General features: G+C 48.2%; 1 protein-coding gene across 3 annotated transcripts; it reads right to left on the bottom strand.

Annotated features, from left to right (window-relative positions):
- Window positions 1–4,781: 4,781 nt before the first annotated feature.
- On the bottom strand, window positions 4,782–18,179 carry LOC137305224 (zinc-binding protein A33-like). Of its 3 annotated transcripts, XR_010958686.1 has the most exons (8): window positions 17,536–18,178; window positions 17,350–17,445; window positions 17,025–17,258; window positions 15,104–15,126; window positions 14,891–15,006; window positions 13,489–13,676; window positions 12,622–12,956; window positions 4,782–8,251 (listed from the first exon to the last, which is right to left on the bottom strand). XR_010958686.1 is itself a non-coding variant. In XM_067974069.1 (7 exons), exons 1-7 carry the CDS (start codon window positions 17,935–17,937, stop codon window positions 12,738–12,740), a joined length of 1,278 nt encoding a protein of 425 aa, XP_067830170.1. In that variant the 5' UTR covers window positions 17,938–18,178; the 3' UTR covers window positions 11,248–12,737. The 3 variants fall into 3 exon arrangements, 2 of the variants coding, with proteins under 2 accessions (XP_067830170.1, XP_067830169.1); XM_067974069.1 differs by lacking the exon at window positions 4,782–8,251 and having other exon boundaries at window positions 11,248–12,956; XM_067974068.1 differs by lacking the exon at window positions 4,782–8,251 and having other exon boundaries at window positions 12,864–13,676; window positions 17,536–18,179.
- Window positions 18,180–22,850: the final 4,671 nt, after the last annotated feature.

Raw genomic sequence — 22,850 nt, 5'->3', positions numbered from 1 at the left:
GATTTTTGTTCCATGTGCGTTATTCATCAACCAAAGTAGAGTCAGACAGTCTGCTACAACCGACAGGCTTTTAAAATCCACTGCAGAAATTTATTTAGTATATGTGTATACTGTTTGTTCAGTGTTAATAATTCCCCTCTCTTTCCTTAATTGCTACTCAAATATTACAATATTTACTTGCATTGGAGTTCAAGTCAATGGTGCAAATCTGGACCTTTTTATGGCCCTCCAATTCTGGCTGACGTTGATGGCGCTATATAAATGCAAATTGTTGTTGTTGCTGGTTGCACACTAGGATTAGCAACCAATTAATTCCGTTATTTAGCAGCTGTAAGGGGTAAGCAGTGGCGGGAGAGCCCTCGCCTAAGGGGTCAATCTTTAATCTATAGAAGTATCACAATCCAATGGGGGTGAAATTCAACTTTGCCCAGAGTGAAAAAGGGGTGTTAGCGGTTCGACGAGAAGGAAAAATCGGGTTGGGAGGAGGGGGTGTTGTATAACGGGTAGCCGACCATTGGACACCCACCAAAGTTGCATTTTACCCCCTGTTTGCAGCAGGGTTTGATCAATGGTGGTCAGGATAGGAACCATAGCCGATATTCCTCTAATGCAGGGGCCCCCGTGGCAAAATGCAGCAGCCAACTAGCTCAGCATAGTCTAGGGACAGAACAAGTATACTTTAGCCCCGATTTTAACCCAGCCTGTCCAGAGGGAAAGGGTTGGGTGCCTATTTTAGGGGAATAGGATATAAAAGTAGAGATGTTTTGCTACAGTTGTACAGGGCATTGGTGAGACCACATCTACAATACTGTGTGCAGTTTTGGTCTCCTTATTTAAGAAAAGGACATAATTGCTTTAGAGGCGGTTCAGAGAAGGTTCACTCGACTGATTCCTGGGATGAGGGGGTTATCTTATGAGGAAAGGTTGGACAAGTTGGGCCTGTATACATTGGAGTTTAGAAGAATGAGAGGTGATCTTATTGAAACATATAAGATCCTGAGGGGACTTGAAGGGGTGGATGCTGAGAGGATGTTTCCCCTTGTGGGAGAGACTAGAACTGGTTGGGGAGTCAGTGACAAAGGTTATGAATTTAAAATTGTCACTAAGAGATGAGGATGGAGGTTGGTCAGAAAATCTTTACACAGAGTTTTGATACAGCAGATAATCTATTTCCGTGGTGCTGGTTGAGGATTGAATGTTGGCCAGGGCCTGCTCTTCGAATAGTGCCATGGGACCTTTTGCTTCACCTGCATCAGCAAGAAGGGCGCAAACTTAACCCAAAACCGGACCTCCGACAATGCAGCATATCCTTAACACTACATTACCGTGTCAGTCTCGATTATCTACTCAAATTCTGGAGTGGGGCTTTGGATGCACATCCTTTTACTCAGAGGGAAGAGGGATACAAACTGAGCCAAGCTGAAACTTACCTACAAAACTATAAAAGGTACTATGAATACATTATTGATTTAACTTGTCAGCTGAACTGAGCTGATTGATTCTTAGTAATAAAATTGATACAATAGACTCCCTCATAGTAGATAATTAAATCAAAACAAACATCTCACACACTGATACATCAGGGGTCTGATATTAGGAGGGAGGCAGGTTGGCAGCAGGGGGTCGACTGGTCGCATGGGTAACCCGCCCAGTGAAATCGGGGTGCTTCGCACGCGATCACAGCCTAATTGAAGGCACTTACCTTGGCTTCCGGGTTTCCCGTTGCAGACCTGCGCAGCGGGCGCACTGCGTACCCGCTTCGCAGGCTGTCAGCAGGAGGAGCCCTATTTAAAGGGGCAGTCCTCCAATGCTCCTCCTGCAGCAAAGAACCAAGTTGGCAGTATGGAGTAGCCCTGAGGCCAGGCTGCTCTGAGGTTCTCAGACTCCTTACTCCAGGTGCTGCTCAATGGGGTCAGGAGGAGGCGGGAAACGTTTTTCCCAGTGGACGGGAGGACGTGGCCTGCCTCTGCCACCAAGAAGGTCTAGCTCGAGGTGGCAGAGGAGGTCAGCAGCAGCGGCAATGTGTGCCAAAGCTGGGTCCAGTGCAAGAATCGCTTCACTGACCTAGCCAGGTCAGCCAAAGTGAGTACACTTACTCATTCTCCTACACTCCGTCTTCCACATCACCTCCTCCACCACACAACTCCTTCTGCACTGCCAACACAATGCTCTCGCATCACTCCTCACACCCACTCAACCATCATCCTCACCTTGCCTGCACTTACTCACTGCCCCAATTCCCATTCGAACGCTACCACACAACCCAATCCTCATACAATCTCATGGCTATGTCTCACACGCACCCTCCCATGCATCTCCCTCACAGTCACCCCCACCCACATTAGTACATGCAGCGGGTCACTATGCAACCATCACTCAATCACATCTCTCTGTGTTTTTCCTTGATAGGAGAAGAGATGCCAGAATGCCGGGAGAGAGCAAGGACCAGAGGGGGCCCGCCACACCAGGTGGTCCTAACGGACGCGGAGCAGCAGGCAATGGAAATAAGCCACACGCTGGAGTGCCTGTCCGTGACGGACGCTGAGACTGGGAGCGCATAAGCGGCTGGTGACAGAAATCTAACACTCAGCGCTCATGATAGTGAATGATCTTAACATCACTTGGTATCTGCAGCACCTCAACATCTGTCCACATGCTTAATATTGCTTTCTGTTCTCTTGCAGGGCCATCTGCGACCGCCGTGACTGCGGAGGGCGATTCCTCAGAGGACCTGCCAACCTCTGAGGGGGCATCATCACATCTGAGCCAGCCATCCACCAGTGCAGATACACACACGTCGTTGTCTCCCTGTCCTCAGTTAGTTGGGATTGCACGTGGTGAATCACCACGCACATTTGTTGAAAGTCCGCGTCGGTGGGAGCACTCTTCTCTAGGCTCTGCTCAGCTGGACCCAGGTGCTGAACCCTGGGGGCCAGCCATGAAAAGGAGAGTCATTGAGAGGCAGCAGCACATTGCCGAGGTATTGGAACAGTTGCCATGCGCACTCTCCACAATCGCGCAGAGGATGGAGGAGTCCAACTCCTGCATGAGTGGAATACTGTCACAAGAACATGAAAGCATCTCTGAGTTAGTGTCGCGGATAAGTGTGGGAACGTCTGCGATGGAGGGAAGGTTAGCCTCCATTGAGCTTCAAGCACGGCCCAACAATAAGTCCTGACAACGGCCGATCGGATTCAGGGTGAGCAACATTCTGCCACCTTAAATAGGCTGACAGATATGTTACACCTAGCCTTCCAAGGCTTTACACAAGTCCTCCAAACTGTCGTCCAGCAGGGTTGAAGGAGTGATGTCGGCCTGGCCCAGGAGAGGGATGATGGCGAAAGGGGACATGGAAGGGGACGCCATTCAAAGTGCTCCCATGTCTCACCCGTTGCCCCCCTTTCAACCAGTACCTGCAATGCTGCCTCCTCTCCAGGTGGTTGAGTCTGCCCCTGCACAGATACAGGTGGAGCAGTCCTTGAGGGGCCCTCACGGGCACCGAAACCCAGAGGGCGTCCGCACAAAGCATCTCATCAGTCAGGGCATGACAAGAGCAACCAGCCACTACTTCTGCTGAAGCCACAGGGGTAGCACCACATAGGGGTTCCCGTAAACGTAAGGCCAAGGTTTTGTGAGCACAAAGGGAGTGTACAAGGGTGTAAGGCAGAATGTCATGTTTTTCATTTAGATTTGTTTCTTTTGCCACTCACATTAAATGTTGTTATCACCGCTACTGCCACGTCTTTGCAAATCTTATCTGGCTTGTGCAATAATTCCCTTTCCTGAGGATTACCATGAAGACCCACATCTGATGCCACCCTTTGGGTCACTGCAGAGTGGGTGTAGGGCTCTTTTGTGCAGACGATTGAGAGATGCCGGCGATGTCCCCGGTGGCACCCTGGAATGATCCGGAGGAGAAGAAGTTGAGGGCAGTGGTGACTTTTGACAGCGACAGGTAAGAAGATGGTGCTCAGGCCAGCCGGGAGCAGCTCGGCATCAAGGAGGCTGCAGATGTCGAGTGACTCTGAGCCTCCGTGTGCACTGCTCCTCAGAGAGGTCCAGGAAGCTGAGCCTCGGCCTGTAGACCCTGTGGCGATGGTAGTGCCTTCTGCGACGCATCTCTCTCTGCGGTTGCCCTCCCTCTTGCTGTGCAGGTGGATGTGTCACAGCACTGTGTTGTGGAGCTCCACATGTCAGAGGCGGACGGCGTGGCCGGCGAGGCTGGTGATGCTGTTCGTCCTCCAATGAGGTCATGACTGCAGCTATGGCGGCCCCCATCCGGAAGATGTATGTTTGAGGGGTTCCGCAAAGTAGGTAAATGTATCTGCACACCGGGGTTGAGGTTCCAAGTTGGTGAATTTTAGTGTTAGGAGGAGGGTGGTGAAGGCCAAACTTTGTCCAAAGTGACAAAGTGGCCTCCTGCAATGAGTGAGGGTCTCCCCCCACACCTGTCAAATGGACCTTTGCAGCTCCCACTGGCTGGTGACTGCAACACGTCTGTTTCAACTGGGAGTGTTTTCCCCAGCACGGGAAACACGCTCTGTTGAGATGAAAATCCCACCCCTCCTAAAATATCATGTCAATCAGGTCTGCAAACGACCTGAACTATCTAAATAATTGCTTTAAGTGGGATCCCGCCGGCTTTAATTTAATACAATTGGCTGAGTGGCTGGCTAGGCCACTTCAGAGGGCATGAAAGCCATGTTGGTGTGGGACTAGAGTCACCTTTTTTAAAATTTCAAAACATACTTTCATCAAATTTAAGGATACACACAGTTAAATGTAGATGTCACAATTATAATTCAAAAACAATCTAATACAGATCATACACAATACGATTGCATTATTACAATTTAAAACACAGTACATATCTTCCAATACATGCTGTACAATACAAGGTGAAATGGCCTAACATGGCGGCCTTTCCCCAGAGAGCCTTTGCGTAGGCCGCACCTCGTTTCAGTGCGTCCCGCAGCTCGTACTCCTGGACCTTGGAGTTTGCCAGTCGGCAGCACTCGGACATGGACAGCTCCTTCAGCTGGAAGACCAGCAAGTTTCGGATGGACCAAAGGGCCTCCTTCACTGAGTTGATGGTCTTCCAGCAGCAGTTGATGTCTGTTTCGGTTTGTGTCTGCTTTGTCGAGTTGTTGGGGATGAACTGGGACAGATACCAACGCATCTCTCTCCACACCCTCTGCGCGAGAGGGAAGTCCACCAGCGTTTTGTACTGGGCACTGATTAATATTCACGAGCTTGCCTTGGTTCCTCCCTCTATGTAAATTGAGCAATTGTATGGCAGCTTTGACCCAATTGTCCATGGGTTTTCTCCCAATCCTTCCTGTCCGTCTGCACCCCGTTCCGTTCCCTTGTCTGAGAGGGTGAGTGATCAAAGGTGGGGATTTGCTCCTGGTCGCCATAGTTACTGTGTATAAAATGACTGGGAAATACGGGAGAGAGAGAGGAAAATTTTAATCTAACTGGCCGGGCGGCAATCCCACGGGATCGGGTGGAATGCCAGTTTTACACCCTGCCCAATATTGACTGCAACGGAGCGTAAAATCGTGGCGGGGTGTAAAACCAGCATCACCCCCAATCCCGTCAGGTTCCCACCGGGCGGGTTAGGGTCAAAATAACCTCCTCCCAATCATTCAAACGTTCTCCTCCCTCCGACATCAATAGGAAACACATAATTAGCAGAGTCAGAGGGTTGAAAACCAGTTTAAAGCGGAAGGCAGTTTGTACCTCTGTTTGTTTCAGACTGTGGGGTGTTTATACCGCATCGGCATTCGAATGAGTTTCTGCAGACTGTTCTGTTGTTTAAACCGGTCTCGACTAATAATCCGGAGACATGAGTTCAAATCCCGCCATGGCAGTTGGGGAATTTAAATTCAGTTAATTAAATAAAATCTGGAATCGAAATCTAGTATTAGTAATGGTGACCATGAAACTACCGGATTGTCGTAAAAACCCATCTGGTTCACTAATGTCCTTTAGGGAAGGAAACCTGATGTCCTTACCTGGTCTGGCCTATTTGTGACTCCAGACACACGGCAAGGTGGTTGATTCTGAACTGCCCTCTGAAATGGCCTAGCAAGCCACTCAATTGTACAATCCCGCTACAAAATGTCATAATAAGAATAAAACTGGATGGACCCCCTGGCATCGGACCACTAGGCACTGGACTCAACAATGGCAAAGTCCTCCTCACTAACATCTGGGGACCTGTGGCAAAATTGGGAAAGCTGTCCCACAGATTAGTCAAGCAACAGCCTGACATAGCCATACTCACAGAATCATACCTTTCAGCCAATGTCCCAGCCTCCTCCATCACCATCCCAGGGTATGTCCTGTCCCACCGGCAGGACAGATCCACCAGAGTTGGCAGCACAGTGGTATACAGTCAGGAGGGAGTGGCCCTGGGAGTCCTCAACATTGACTCTGGACCCGATGAAGTCTCCTGACATCAGGTCAAACATGGGCAAGGAAACCTCCTGCTGATTACCACCTACAGCCCTCCCTCAGCTGATGGATCAGTCCTCCTCCATGTTGAGCACCACTTGGAGGAAGCACTGAGAGTAGCAAGAGCACAGAATGTACTCTGGGTGGGGGACTTCAATGCCCATCACCAAGACTGGCTTGGTGGCACCACTACTGACCGAGCTGGCTGAGTCCTGAAGGACCTGCGGCAGGTGGTGAGCGAACCAACACAAGGGAAAAACCTACTTGACCTCATCCTCACCAATCTACCTGTTGCAGATGCATCTGTCCATGACAGTATTGGTAGGAGTGACCACCGCACAGTCCTTGTAGAGACGAAGTCCCGTCTTCACACTGAGGATATCGTCCATCGTGTTGTGTGGCATTACCATCGTGCTAAATGGGATAGATTCAGAACAGATCTAGCAGCTCAAAACTGGACATCCATGAGGCACTGTGGGCCATCAGCAGCAGCAGATTTGTATTCCACCACAATCAGTAACCTCATGGCCCGGCATAATCCTCACTCCATCTTCCTTTGTGCTAGGTATGACTCCAGCCACTGGAGAGTTTCTCACCTGATCCCCATTGACTTCAATTTTACTAAGGTTCCTTGATGCCACACTCGGTCAAATGCTGCCTTGATGTCAAGGGCAGTCACTTTGACCTCACCTCTGGAATTCAGCTCTTTTGTCCATGTTTGGTCCAAGGCTGTAATGAGGTCTGGAGCCGAGTGGGCCTGGCGGAACCCAAACTGAGCATCGGCGAGCAGGTTATTGGTGAGTAAATGCCGCTTGATAGCACTGTCGACGACACCTTCCATCACTTTGCTGATGTTTGAGAGGAGACTGATGGGGCGATAATTGGCCGGATTGGATTTGTCCTGCTTTTTGTGGACAGGACCAATAACCTGCTCGCCAATGCTAGCACAAAAGAAGATGGTAGTGGTTGTTGGAGGCCAATCATCTAAGCCCCAGGACATCGCTGCAGGAGTTCCTCAGGGCAGTGTTCTAGTCCCAACTATCTTCAGCTGCTTCATCAATGATCTTCTCTCCAGAAGTGTGGATGTTTGCTGATGATTCCTCAGTGTTCAGTTCCAGTCGCAACCCCTCAGATAATGAAGCAGTCCGTGCCTGCATGCAGCAAGACCTGGACAACATCCAAGCTTGGGCTGATAAGTGGCAAGTAACTTCTTCGACTGCACCTCCCAAACCCGCGACCTCTACCACCTAGAAGGACAAGGGCAGCAGGCGCATGGGAACAACACCACCTGCACGTTCCCTTCCAAGTCACACACCATTCTGACTTGGAAATATTTCGCCGTTCCTTCATCGTCGCTGGGTCAAAATCCTGGAACTCCCTACCTAACAGCACTGTGGGAGAACCTTCACCACACGGACTGCAGCGATTCAAGAAGGGGCTCACCACCACCTTCTCAGGGGCAATTAGGGATGGGCAATAAATGCTGGCCATGCCAGCGATGCCACATTCCATGAACGAATAAAAAAAATTATATTTCCTTTCATTCTCTGACGAGAAATAAGATGAAGTTCTGTGGAAAGGTGCAGTGTGTGCACAAAACTGTGTTTCCTGGGAGTCTATGGCCTTGTAAAGTGTACAAAATTAATACTGTAAATCTCAGGTCCTGTTGGAGAATAAAAATGTTATTTTGAAGAATATTTTGATCCTGTGCTGCCTCTTCTTTTCAAGGCTTTGTTTAAAATTTCCAGTGTCAGCAGAAATAGAACAGATACACGTAAAGCACGAACTGATACTGAAATAGAACAGATACATGTACACCAGTCACTGATACTGTATCTTTAAATTCCATGAAATAAAGTATATTTTGAAGTTAATAAAAAGCCTTTTACTAAAGATCCGCGTCCGCAGGAACACCGTGTACAAGCCCACAGACAAAGGGGGAAGGGCGTCCCCAATGCTGCTCTGATCCTGATGGCCACTTTTATGTGTGGCTGCCTCAGGATGTGTGTAGAGCACCGGTACGCAAACACCAAGTGTCACTACATCCTGAGTTTCTACCTGTCCACCACAGTGAGAAGGTTGGGTCTGGCCACGCTGTCCGAGCAGACGCAGGACATCCCGAACAGCTGGATCGTACACCACCACCTGTCCCAGGTGGAGAAGTTCCTGAGGAGGAACTCTTTCGACCACAAGGTCGTCAGGCAGTGGTCAATATGGAACGTTCTGGGGGTCCTGCAGGGAAAGGAGAGGGGGGTCCGTTCGGGCAGTTCCACAACCAGATGGTCGATGCCATTTGGCAGAATGTCTCATCGCCGGAACTGACCAATAGGCACCAGGATGTAGCTTGGATACTTTTGAGAAGGGCCCTCCCAGTGCGGTCTTTCCTGCACACACAGAATCTGAACGCCACCCCGAGTTGCCTTCGAGGGTGCAGCAGGGACGAGACCATCATCCATCTCCTAGTAGACTACCCCTTTGCGCAGAGAGTGTGGAGAGAGATGCGTTGGTATCTGTCCCGGTTCATCCCCAACAGCTTGTTCAAAAAAGGGTGTAAGAATAAACCCAGCAACTACAGGCCAGTCAGTTTAATCTTGGTGGTGGGGAAGCTTTTAGAAATAATAATTCCGGACAAAAATTAACAGACACTTGAGCAAGTGTGGATTAATTATGGAAAGCCAGCATGTATTTGTTAAAGGCAAATTGTGTTTAACTAACCTGATTGAGTTTTTTGATGAGGTAACAGAGAGGGCTGATAAGTGCAATGCGGTTGATGTGTGTATGGACTATCAAAAGGCGTTTGGTAAAGTGCCACATAAAAGGCTTGTCAGGGAATAAAAGGGGCAGTGGCAGCATGGATCTGAAATTGACTGAGTGACAGGAAACAGAGAGCAGTGGTGAACGGTTGTTTTTCAGGCTGGAGGGATGTATACAGTGGTGTTCCCCAGGGGTCGGTACTAGGATCAGTGCTTTTCTTGACATATAACTTGGACTTGGGTGAACAGGGCACAATTTCAAAATCTGCAGATGACACAAAACGTGGAAGTGTAGTGAACAGTGAGGAGGATAGTGATAGACTTCAAGAGGACATAGACAGGCTGGTGGAATGGGCGGACATGTGGCCGATAAAATTTAACATAGAGAAGTGCGAAGTGATACATTTTGGTAGGAAGAACGAGAAGAGGCAATACAAACTAAAGGGTACAATTCTAAAGGGGGTGCAGGAACAGAGAAACCTGGGGGTATATGTGCACAGGTCGTTGAAGGTGGCAGGGCAGGTTGAGAAAGCAGTTATAAAAGCATATGGGATCCTGAGCTTTATAATTCGAGGTATAGAGCACAAAAGCAAGGAGGTTATGATGAACCTTTGTAAAACACTGGTTCGGCCACAACTGGAGTATTGTATCCAGTTCTGGGCACCGCACTTTAGGAAGGATGTGAAGGCCTTGGAGAGGGTACAGAAAAGATTTACTAGAATGGTTCCATGGGGTGAGGGACTTCAGTTACATGGATAGACTGGAGAAGCTGGGGTTGTTCTCCTTAGAGCAGAGAAGGTTGAGAGGAAATTTGATAGAGGTATTCAAAATTATGAGGGGTCCAAACAGAGTAGACAGAGAGAAACAGTTCCCATTGGCAGAAGGGTCGAGAACCAGAGGACACCGATTTAAGGTGATGAGCAAAAGAACCCAAAGCGACGAGGAAAATCTTTTTACGCAGCGAATGGTTATGATCTGGAATCTGAAAGGGTGTTAGAGGCAGATTCATTTGTGGCTTTTGAAAGGGAATTGGGTGAGTACTTGAAAGAAAATTTTTTCGGGCTACGGGGAAAGGGTGGGGGAGTGGGACTAGCTGGATTGCTCTTGCAGGGAGCTGGAACGGTCTTGACAGGCCAAATGGCCTCCTTCTGTGCTGTATCCATTCTATGTTTCTCCCCAAAGGCTCTGTGGGGAAAGGCCACCGTGTAAGGCCATTCCGTCTTATATTGTACACCATGCGTTATAAGAAATGTACTGTGCTTGAATTGCAATATTGGGTTCGTATTGTGTACGATTTGTATTGTATTGATTTGAATTGTATTGGTTTGGAATTGTGATATTTACATTAAACTGTGTGTATCTTTAAATTCTATGAAATAAAGTATATTTTGAAATTTTAAAAAAGTGTGTGTCTGTCTCACTGCACAGGTATTTAAAGCGTATTGTAGGATGGTGTGTGTTTGACGAGGTTCTGTGAGGCAATATGGGAGCATCACCTATGTGTGGGGTGAGTATTGCACTCTTTATTTTCTCTCTCCCCTCTTTCTTTCTCTCCTCTCCTTCCTTTCACTCTTTTTATTCCTTATTTCTTTCTGCCTCCAGCTCCTCTGTCTGTAAACTGTTTTACGACCTTTCATTCCTCCATCCTACTTCCCACACCTTGCCCCTCTCTCTCTTTCCTTTTACATTTTTCTCTTTACACTTTCTCTTCTTTCTTTCCTCTTTTTCTCTTTTCTTTCCTCTTTCTCTCTCTTTATCTCTCCTCTCATTTTACTCTCTTTACACTTTTTCACTCTCTCCTTTCTCTCTATCTCTCTCCTTTTCCTCTCTTTCTTTTCTCCTCTTTTTTCAGGGAGAAGAGATAATGGAGAGGGCCACTCTGGTCTAAGAATTCCAAACCCCCCTCCCCCTGGGGCAAATCTCCCCACCTGCCCTTTGAACCTCCGCCCATTGTAATTCCACCAACCCCCTACTCCCTGCCCCTCCCTCCCTGCTATTGCCCCTGCAGGGCACTGGACATTATAATATACAGGACGTTAAAGCAGTACAACATACAGGACTTTGCAATGTACCAGATGTTACTTCACTGGTGGTGATCAGGCAGCTTCAATAAGCCAAACTGCTGGCCCTTGTGCAGAAATGTAGATATATTTTTGAATATTTGGGATTTAAAGTTTTATTTCCCAAGCTCTCACAAGGGCAGACTATTGACAACACATAGTCATGGCCACTAACTTTATTAATATGACATAGTTGGTATAATAAAATGGGAAAATAAACATTTTGGTAAATTATTGAATTACAGAAAACTTATGCAAAGAGCAGGCATTACTTCCTGTTCTGATCAGCTGCCTTCTAATCAGTAGCAAGATCAGTCATATCAAAGTGATTGTAAAAGTATCAATTCCTCGATATTTTCGCTGGGACAATAATAGAAATGAAATACATCTGGAAAGTTACATTTCTGTGTAGTTATGGACAACGACATGAAATTAGTCCTACTGACACTTGGAAACACACACGGGAACCAAAACAAGAATCCAAGATAATTACAGATGAGGAAGGCCATTCCGCCCATCTTGATCTATCCAGAGAGATCTTAATATCCTCCCATTGTAGCATCAAATTGTTTCTTAAATGATTCCAGGGTTTTTGTCTCCGTCGCTCCATCTGGAACCTCACTCCACATGATGATGACACTTTGGGGTTAATTTTCAGGCCTCCCGCTGGCAGAAACAAGGTGGTAGTGCCCCAAAAAATGTTGGGCAGTGACATACCTCCTCGTTGCTGTGGGATCGGCAATATTTCCCCGGACCAACCGCTGGGTGGGCGGTGCTGTCCCAAGTCAGGTGGTAGGCCCATTTAAAATACAAATCAGGCACATATAGAATCATATAATCATACAGCGCAGGAGGCCATTTAGTCCAACGTGCCTGTGCCGGCTCTTTGAAAGAGATATCCAATTGGTCCCACTTCCCTATTCTTTCCCGATAGCCCTGCAAATTTTTCCCCTGCAAGTATTTATCCAATTCCCTTTCAGGCAGTACATCCAGGTCATAACAACTCGCTGCGTAAAAAAAATTCTTGAACACCTTTGAATTCTTTGAACACCTCTATCAAATCTCCCCTTAAACTTCTTTACTCTAAGGAGAACAACCCCAGTTTCTCTAGATGCACGCACGACCCCGATTAACATTTTTTCACTGAACTGCGCAGAGCGTGTACCAGGCACACTCCAAGCACTATCAGCTGGCAGCCAGGCCAAAGGGGGATCCCAAAGGAAAGTTCCCCTTCATTACTGTGGGACCGGGAGCAGCAGGAGCGCTCCTCCAGACTTCCCAAAAGCAGCCTTTGCTACAGCCGCTCTAGTTGCCCCCTCTAGATATCGGGTAGTTCAACATCCCATTACCTTGTTGATTGCTGCTCTGCATTGATTGGCCAGAATTAACATTGCGTTTACGCTCCTCGGTCTCTTTCAGCTTTCTCCTCAGCGATTTCAGCACCATTCACGGAGTGTGCCTTGACTCACTGACAGCCTTCACTCAGTGGGAACACTCTTGCCTCTCTTCCACGCCACAGACTTGAGCACATCATCCAGGCTGACACTTCAGAGCAATACTGAGGGAGCACTGCCCATGTTTTAATTCTCCTCTGTCTCTGCGCCCTGATGATTCTCGATGTTCTTGAGGTTATTTTATTTAATTTTACAGGAGTGTCTGGAGCAGTTGCCACGAGTTTGTTCCACTGCACCGATTAAACAAACAAATATAACCAATAAGACAATGTCACTCGGTTGTACCCACCCTGACCTCAGGTGACATTTGGACCATCCGCACCACCTGTGACTGAGACCGACGCCCAGCAGTTTGCAGCTGGCAGGTGGGTGGAGAGGAATTATGGGATGGACCTGTTAGTGACCTTTAACCCTGCAGATTGTCAGTGGCGCTGAGTTTTTCCCACCGTCATAACTCCATCCAGGATTGAAGATCGGAAAGAGTCTCTCAGTGAAAGTGTGGGTGAAAGTGTAGAGATGGGACATGTTGTCCGCATTGTAAAATGACACCTGTCCACCCTCATAGTCCAAGTACACCCCGAGCATCCGGGGCTCCACACTTGGGATGAGGGAGGTCCGTGAGGGGGAGGTGTTAGCAATATAGACACTTCCAGGATCCAGACACACAGTCCAGTATCCGGACTCAGGTCTCAGGTCGAGGATCCCTTTCCTGTTGATAGACACCCCGGCCACTCCCACACCCCACCAAGTCTTGTTCCCCACCTCCACCTCCCAGTAGTGTCTCCCTGATGTGAATCCCTCCGATCCCAGCACACAGGCCACACGATCAAACCTCTGCGGGGTATCAGGGAGCGGCTGCCGTTTATCTCCGAATCTCACACTGGTCCGGTCCTCAGACACGATGAGCCAGGGATACGCTGTGTTTGGATCCAGAGTCAGAGAGGCTGGAGCTGAAGGAAAGTTATAATAACACAGTCAATGATTTAGTTTCTTGGTCCTGAGGCTGCTCTGACTTCCCAACCCGGTAAGAGCTGAGCGGGGACCAGGCGCACATTGTGTTTTATTTGTGTCTTTCTTCAGCCCCTGGCATCCTGCTTCGACACCAACCCGCTACAAGGAACACTGCAGCCGCCCCCCACCCAGTCCACTGCGGTGCTCAGCCCCTGCAGTGACCCACGGGCCTGTAGAAATACACAAGGAACCGGCACCAAGAGGCTCCGACGTGACTTGGAGGCACAATCTCGGCCCGGAGACGTTACCCCTGATAACCCCACATCACCAATCAGCGTGATAGATGAGGAGAGATACAGACACCAGAGGGAAAGAAAGAAGGGATGAAAAAGAGTGAAAGAAAAGAAAAAGTAAGGAGGTGAACTGCTGCAGAAGGGAAGAGAGAACGGAGAGAGAGCGGAGGGAAACTAAGCTCAACAGAGGGCATGGGAACAAGGACAGATCCCGCAGAGGGAGAGAGGGAAAGAGCTAACGCGGGGCAAACAGTAAGGAAGGAAGAGGATAAAGAATTCAAGGGGAAAAGTAGAAAAGCAAGGGGATAAAGAAGCTGTGGCCCACAACTTGATTAGTCTACAGTGAGTGGACTGTTTCCTCAAAACAAATGAGAGAATAAGTCTTGGTGACACTTTCGGGAATTGGATTGCTTGCTCTCCACGTCCACAATGATCACCAGCTGACTACATAACCCTCGCTCCTCCTCCTTCCTCAATGGGCAGACAAAGCCTTGTTCCCAAGCTTCCTCAGGCTTTCTGTCCCGACCATGTTCATGGACATGAGTGTGGCACAAAAGGTGGCGATACATTAGGAGGGTGCCATATTGTAGAGGAGGAAGTGATCTGCTGGGAGGGGCTATGGGTTGCCTCTTGCTGAATTCTACAAAGTATTGCAGGTTTCTGGAGGCAGTGGTTCATCTGAGGGTCCCTGTATTGGTCATTTTGGGAGAGCTGAAATTTTCAGCCGACTAGTTGAAGGCGATGCTTTTTAGAAGGTGGATTTGGTGTATGGTAAACACTTTAATTCCACTCAGGGTTGCTTTTAACCGTGATCCTTTGCAACTACTTAGTGCTTAAAGAAACTCTCTTTGATATAATCTGAATCATTATACAAAGAAATGAGTTATAAATCAGGACAAAGGAACCTATATGCGTTTTACCAGGGTTAATGCCTTCAATCATTTCTCTCCACGCTGTGTACTGTAAAGGACCGTTGAATTTTTCGATAGACAGGGCAGCATCTGTTAATAACAGTGAATGAGAGTCGTTGCCAATCCTGCAAATATTAAACAATTGCTTATGAATTCACCATTAACTTTTTTCTGAGTTATTTTCCCAAACTGTGCAGAGTTTCAGTAAAGAACATGTCCTACCTCCTCTTCTGATACGTTTTCTCCTGAAATAAATAAAACACAAATCTGAGTTGACAGAGACTGACCGTCTATATCTGGACAGCAGAAATGACACCCAAATTGTTATAAGCTGCTGATAATTCAGAATTCTCACTGCTGCCAACACACAGATAGAAAGATGATATTACAAAAAGGATATAGAAGCACTAGAGAAAGTGCTAAAAAGATTTACATTTAATATCAAACTATGAAAGGGTTCGATAGGGTAGACATATAGAAGATGTTTCCACTTGTGGGGGAGTCCAAAGCTAGGTGCCATAAATATAAGATAGTCACTAATAAATCCAATAGGGAATTCAGGAGAAACTTCTTTACTCAGAGAGTGGTTAGAATGGAGAACTCGCTGCCACATGGAGCAGTTGAGGCAAATAGCATAGATGCATTTAAGGGGAAGCGCAATAATTACATGAGGGAGAAAGGAACAGAAGAATATGTTGATAGGTGAGGTGCAATAAGGTGGGAGGAGGCTCATGTGGAGCATAAACACTGGCATAGATCTGTAGGGCCAAATGGCCTGTCTCTGTGCTGTAAAAATCTATGTAATTCTACCTATAATATACTTGAAAACCAGACAGCAGAAATTACACCAAAATTATTAAATGCATCTGATAGAAACAGGATATAGTTGAAAAATCTGATTTGTGTCTCAGGTACTGGAAATCAACATGAGTCCCACTCACAGACATGATTTAGAATTCGAGTCAGGAAGGGAGCGGGAGGAAGATTTTCGGGTCCGAAACTTGGAAGGTAAGTTGGCGGGTCACGATAATGAGGTCAACAATTTTCACTTACTGGCTTAGCGCCCGGCAGCCAGCCTCATTGACAGGTGGGTGGCCGTCGGGCGGAAAAAGGCCTGCACTAGCAGAGGAGAGTGGGGGGGGCGGGGGGGCCGGGGAGGGATCATGGGCCGGGGAGATCGGGGGGCCGGGGAGAAGATCAAGGGGGCACAGGAAGGAGATCAGGGGACCGGGGAGGTGGAGATGGGAGGGCAGGGAGGTGGAGATCGGAGGGCCGGGAGGTGGAGATCGGAGGGCCGAGAGGTGGAGAGCGGAGGTTGTTGGAGGTCGGAGGTAGGTGGGGGCCGCCATTGTGGGGAAGGGATCGGCCAATCACAGGGGTCCTATCGGCCAGCTGAGTTTGTTGGGCCTGGATGAAGCACTCCTACCCCTCCGGGCCTACAAGCAGTGCAATAAAGGCTCTCACCTCATGGATCTGACCACATGCTTTCACCTGACGTGAATCGAAAGCGATGGGAAACCCAAACAGGTACGGTTAAATTAATTAAAGTTTTCCAATGCACAAAGGATTAAGAACCTCAAGTATCTCAATGAGGTACACAGCCCCTTTAAGTAGCGGCCCGCCGGCTTTAAGTGGGGGCGGTACTTCCTGGTGCCTGTTGTGCACACGCACACAAACCTGCCTGGGTTAAATCCGGAAGTGGGCCAGTTGGAGCAAGGATGCAGTCCCGCTCCAAAAAGCTGTTATTTTAACCTCCCACCTGCCCCAACCCTCTTGGGGGTAAAAATTACCCCCAGTGACTTTCACACCCACACAGTCACAAAATGTAACTGTAACTGGATTGCAAAGTGAGTTTCAGTAGAATATTAAACTCTTGGGCAATATGGAAATAAATACAAGCTAAGTATCAAGATCACAGCAACTCATTCCCGGGGTGGTTGCTGGTATTCCCGGGATTCTGTAGACATTGTGTGAGGCCGATTAGTTCGGTGAAAATAGCAGATCCGCCTCGGAATAGACAAAAAATCGATCGATTTCAATCAGTTCCGAATTATTGGGGAAATGCTGCATTTATTTCAAAATTCTTGCCCATCATTTTGTGACTGTGAACATTCACTGAACTAAACTGAAATATAACCCTCACCTTCAGAAATGTCAGTTCGTCTTTTTCTTCCATCTCTTTTGCCAACTTTGCAAGCTTCTCCTGAATAGATATTAAATTCTCTTGATTTACTCGAAGATTTTCCTCCATTGTTTCGAGAATCCTCTCCTCTTGTTCCCTGAGATCTCCGATTAAAAGCTGCTCTTTCTCAGTGAGAATCTGGTGCATTTTAGCGAACTCGGATGTGATGCGGGTCTGCAGACTGCTCGACTGTTCCTACAAAATGAAATGTGAAAAATAATAATGTACCGCGATAAAGGAACAAAACTAACCGAGATCGCAGAGAATCAGCACAGGGAGAACTCACCCTAACTTTGGAAATCTGCTGCTTCTGTTTCAGTTCCGTTTCTAGAACCGCCGTTTTCTTCTCTGTGAGAGAATCTAAGGAAGATTTCAGCTGATCCTGGGATTGGGAGAAAAAATCACAGAATGAAAGTGTTCGACCATGAAAATGTGATCAAATAATCAGGTGATCAAATCTGTTCCCTTTTACCTTGTACATTTCAACAGCTTCTTTAATCGGCATGAAGCGGTGGTCTCTGTGTTCCCGCGCATCTCGACAAATCATACAGATCAGTTTCTTGTCAGTTTCACAAAACAGCTTCACTTCTTCCTGATGTTCCTCACAGTGAAGTTTACTTTCCTTCTCTTCCGGATTCAGCTTTAATTTTCGAGCTTTCTCGGCCAGATTTGCTAAGGCCCGATTGGCCCTGAAGTTTCTTTCTGGAAACTCCTCTCTACATTCCGGGCAAGAGTTTGTCTCCTTCTGCTGTGTGATACAGGAGCGGCAGAAGTTGTGCCCACACTCCAGTATAACCGGATCGGTGAAGAAATCCATACAGATGGGACAAATTGCCTCCTCGGTCAAAATCTCTACCTGCCGTCTGGAAGCCATGTTCACACTCAGCACTTGCTGATTCAAACTGCTTTTACCTTCGATGTTACTGGGCTCCAAAACACCTTCAGACTACAAACCCTCTGGTGAAAGACGGTGTAAGATATAGATCCATAAACTGAACTGTGCTAATGATTGTAGCCGCTCACCCTAAAAGACAAAGTGCCACAAATGTCAAGCAGCTGCCTGGAAGCTGTGATCAGTTTCAGTCCTTCCTGATTCAAACTGCTGATGTCATGTTTCTGTGGGTGGATCCAGCCCCGGTTCCCAGTCTGAGATCACTCCAGAGTCCCTGGAAGTGCTGTTCACATCTCGGTGAAATTGTATCACATTTACAAAGAGAAAAGACATTCAATGAAGTTTGGGTGTGCACCCATCATCAGACTGAGAGACAAACGGGTATTTTACTCAGGCTGGGAAACGGAGAAGGAAAAAGGAGGAGGGGAGAGGAGAGATCAACGCTGATTTGAAAGAAATTGTTCCGTTGCATAGATTGTGTTTGCAAAATGTTCCATTTCTGTCATCATGTCCAACATTGGGTAGATTTTTGTCATTACCATCCGGCATTAGGCATCACCTGGGCGGGGAGCAGAAAGGAAAATCTGGTCGGGCAGATCACAAGATGAATTTCTATTAAATTGAATGGAAGGGAAATCAGGCAGGTTCTGTTATCAGCAAACAATCCTCTGCCTCACATTTTCCTTTCAGTGTTCTGCCCAAATAGCATTTAACACCCAGGCGATAAAGACTAAAATCCACTTCATTGTATTCTGGAACACACTTTCACCAATTGTATATACTGATGGCGAGTGTTGGAGAACATCTGGGAAACATGTGGGCCTAGAAATTCGATGCTGCCGCGCCTGTCAAGCAGATGTAGAGCGGGCGCTCATTACACGTTGAAAATGTGCTGCCCGCCATATTGGTAAAGGCAGTAAAAGTGGTGTCCAGGACCCAGGCCTGAAACAGGCATTAGACCCTTTGCATATGGAAATAGGGGGCCTAAAGGCCTGTTTTTAGGCCCCTTTGTAAAACTGGACTGCCCTGAACACAGCTGGCACCGGGGACAGCTGAGTTCAACCTGGTCTGTAAGTGGCTTAACCAGGGGTCCTAAAAATAACTACCTGAATGTACAGCCGGGTTGTGCAGGAGTGATCCGCCCAACTCCGCTGCAGAGACCGTGTCAGCCTCACTCACCCTCCTCCTGATCACCACTCCCTTTCCCATTACTGCACCCTCCCTCTCCCCATCACTGCTTCCTCCCTCTCCCCATCACTGCTCCCTCCCTCTCCCCATCACTGCTCCCTCCTTCTCCCCATCACTGCCCCCCCTCTCCCCATCAATGCCCCTCCCGCACCCAAAACTGCACCTCCCCCTCCCCAACACTGCCACCTTCCTCTCACAATCACTGCCCCCTCCCTCTCCCCATAAATGCCCCCTCCCTCTCCCCATCACTGGCCCCTCCCTCACCCATTACTGCCCCCTCCGTCACCCCATTACTTCCCCCTCCCTCTTCCCATAACTGACCCCTCCGCCTCCCCAAAGCAGCCCCTTCCAAATCCCCATTACTGCCCTCTCTCTCCCCCCATCACTGCCCCCTCCCTCTCCCCATCACTGCCCCCTCCCTCTCCCCATCACTGCCCCCTCTCTCTCCCCATCACTGACCCCTCCCTCTCCCCATCACTGCCCCTCCGTCTACCGCTTTCTACCCCTCCCTCTCCCGATTGCTGCCCCCCTCTTAAATCCTATTCTACTAGGGAAGTCATCACAGCTGAACACAATCCAGTTTTCACCCAATGCCCACACAAGTGCATTTTCCAGCAGGCATTGCTGGGTAGTGATCAAGGAAAGAATCCACGGCTAGTTTCTTTACACCCTTCCTACCCCAGGGATGCTGACTCCGGCCAGTCATTATGCTGAGATTCAGCGCAGGCCGGAGATTTTCTTTAAAGGGGGAACCTGTAGCCAGTTTCAAAAAGGCAGGGGCAAGTCTGCACATTACTCTGTATCACTGTAAGGGAAAGGATGATTCTTTTCTGATTTGTCTCAGTGGAGGGGTGTCATTTTTCTATGGTCCGATATACTGGCACTTGGCGTGGGCCACATTCAGCAAAAGTTATTGAAATAGAAATAAATGAAGACAAACTATATTGGTACTTACTTACATTTAGATTTTAATTACTGCTACTGTTGCTCCCTGATACCTGGCACCTCTTAAGTTGAACCATTGCATCAACATTTGGAGCAAATGGCTGGGCAACTGGCTGCCTCAGTGATCATTAGTTCTAAGCCACAAGCACATAACGCTCTCTGCTACACACACCTTGCAAGCAGTATCTCTGGGTCCTCCAAAGTGGGGTGGGAGGAAAACTGCAAGAGGAGGGGTAAAGAGAAGCCCTTCCTTCCCATGGCAATCTGCACGCTTTATTCTGTAACCTTTACTGTTCAGATAAAATAGCTCCCTTCGGGCTTTTTCCAGGGTTTCTTTGCATGACCTTTTTTCCCGCTCGGATTGACTATTGACAATGTGGCCGACCTGCATCATTGGTGACATCGCAATGACTACTGACACCACAACACGGCCCTGCATTGCGCTATTGAGGCCGCACAATTTAGAACTAGTGGTTATTGGTTAAGTGTTGGGGCTAGTGGTTAGGGTGTTAGGGATGGAATCCACTATTGACATCGCCGTCACCCGACCCATCCACTTTCACATAATGTCTTTAGCTGACACAGACAAGTCACAGAACACACTCATATATTGGTCTGATCCGACACCAATCTTTTCCAGATCTCTACATTTCTCACAGAAAACGACATCAGGCATAGTAGACTTTTGGATTTTGCCACAAGAACTGGCGGGTCCAGGCATTGCGCTGGTTACATCCAATCATCGGGCCGCCTGCAAACGGCTTTTGACAATAATCTGTCATCACGTTCCACCAGTCGCCATCTGATTCCACGGTGATACCTTCATCCATCACCCACCTCTTGCCTTCACTAGAGCTGGTTTCACCACCGTGACCATTCCCCATACTGAGGCACTCTGATTCCCATTTTAAAGTCTTGGTGTAAGTGGTCCCTGGATTTGCTCTCGGTGTAAGTAGTCCCTGGATTTGGTCACTTGGTGTAAGTGGTCCCTGGATTTGCTCTCTTGGTGTAAGTGGTCCCTGGATTTGGTCTCTCGGTGTAAGTGGTCCCTGGATTTGGTCACTTGGTGTAAGTGGTCCCTGGATTTGGTCTCTCGGTGTAAGTGGTCCCTGGATTTGGTCTCTCGGTGTAAGTGGTCCCTGGATTTGGTCACTTGGTGTAAGTGGTCCCTGGATTTGGTCTCTTGGTGTAAGTGGTCCCTGGATTTGGTCTCTCGGTGTAAGTGGTCCCTGGATTTGGTCACTTGGTGTAAGTGGTCCCTGGATTTGGTCTCTTGGTGTAAGTGGTCCCTGGATTTGGTCTCTTGGTGTAAGTGGTCCCTGGATTTGGTCACTTGGTGTAAGTGGTCCCTGGATTTGGTCTCGGTGTAAGTAGTCCCTGGATTTGGTCACTTGGTGTAAGTGGTCCCTGGATTTGGTCACTTGGTGTAAGTGGTCCCTGGATTTGGTCACTTGGTGTAAGTGGTCCCTGGATTTGGTCTCTCGGTGTAAGTAGTCCCTGGATTTGGTCACTTGGTGTAAGTGGTCCCTGGATTTGCTCTCTCGGTGTAAGTGGTCCTTGGATTTGGTCTCTCGGTGTAAGTGGTCCCTGGATTTGGTCACTTGGTGTAAGTGGTCCCTGGATTTGGTCTCTCTTGGTGTAAGTAGTCCCTGGATTTGGTCACTTGGTGTAAGTGGTCCCTGGATTTGCTCTCTCGGTGTAAGTGGTCCTTGGATTTGGTCTCTCGGTGTAAGTGGTCCCTGGATTTGGTCACTTGGTGTAAGTGGTCCCTGGATTTGGTCTCTTGGTGTAAGTGGTCCTTGGATTTGGTCTCTCGGTGTAAGTGGTCCCTGGATTTGGTCACTTGGTGTAAGTGGTCCCTGGATTTGGTCTCTTGGTGTAAGTGGTCCTTGGATTTGGTCTCTCGGTGTAAGTGGTCCCTGGATTTGGTCACTTGGTGTAAGTGGTCCCTGGATTTGGTCACTTGGTGTAAGTGGTCCTTGGATTTGGTCTCTCGGTGTAAGTGGTCCCTGGATTTGGTCTCTTGGTGTAAGTAGTCCCTGGATTTGGTCACTTGGTGTAATTGGTCCCTGGATTTGGTCTCTTGGTGTAAGTGGTCCCTGGATTTGGTCACTTGGTGTAAGTGGTCCCTGGATTTGGTCACTTGGTGTAAGTGGTCCCTGGATTTGGTCTCTTGGTGTAAGTGGTCCCTGGATTTGGTCTCTTGGTGTAAGTGGTCCCTGGATTTGGTCACTTGGTGTAAGTGGTCCCTGGATTTGCTCTCTTGGTGTAAGTGGTCCCTGGATTTGGTCTCTTGGTGTAAGTGGTCCCTGGATTTGGTCACTTGGTGTAAGTGGTCCCTGGATTTGCTCTCTTGGTGTAAGTGGTCCCTGGATTTGGTCTCTCGGTGTAAGTGGTCCCTGGATTTGGTCACTTGGTGTAAGTGGTCCCTGGATTTGGTCTCGGTGTAAGTGGTCCCTGGATTTGGTCTCTTGGTGTAAGTGGTCCTTGGATTTGGTCTCTCGGTGTAAGTGGTCCCTGGATTTGGTCACTTGGTGTAAGTAGTCCCTGGATTTGGTCTCTTGGTGTAAGTGGTCCCTGGATTTGGTCACTTGGTGTAAGTAGTCCCTGGATTTGGTCACTTGGTGTAAGTGGTCCTTGGATTTGGTCTCTCGGTGTAAGTGGTCCCTGGATTTGGTCTCTTGGTGTAAGTAGTCTCTGGATTTGGTCACTTGGTGTAATTGGTCCCTGGATTTGGTCTCTTGGTGTAAGTGGTCCCTGGA

Source organism: Heptranchias perlo, chromosome 39 (assembly GCF_035084215.1).
Source record: "Heptranchias perlo isolate sHepPer1 chromosome 39, sHepPer1.hap1, whole genome shotgun sequence".
Taxonomy (NCBI): domain Eukaryota; kingdom Metazoa; phylum Chordata; class Chondrichthyes; order Hexanchiformes; family Hexanchidae; genus Heptranchias; species Heptranchias perlo.
The sequence above is the reverse complement of the archived record's forward strand: the minus strand, read 5'-3'. Positions and strand labels throughout refer to the sequence as shown.

Excerpts from the sequence above, each read along its gene's own strand:
- LOC137305224 (XM_067974068.1), bottom strand. The coding sequence starts at position 17,937 with ATGGCTTCCAGACGGCAGGTAGAGATTTTGACCGAGGAGGCAATTTGT. Across the intron at positions 17,446-17,535 it reads AAGCTGTTGAAATGTACAAG|GATCAGCTGAAATCTTCCTT; the intron begins GTAAAAGGGAAC and ends TCCCAATCCCAG. Across the intron at positions 15,007-15,103 it reads AAAACGTATCAGAAGAGGAG|GATTGGCAACGACTCTCATT; the intron begins GTAGGACATGTT and ends TAATATTTGCAG.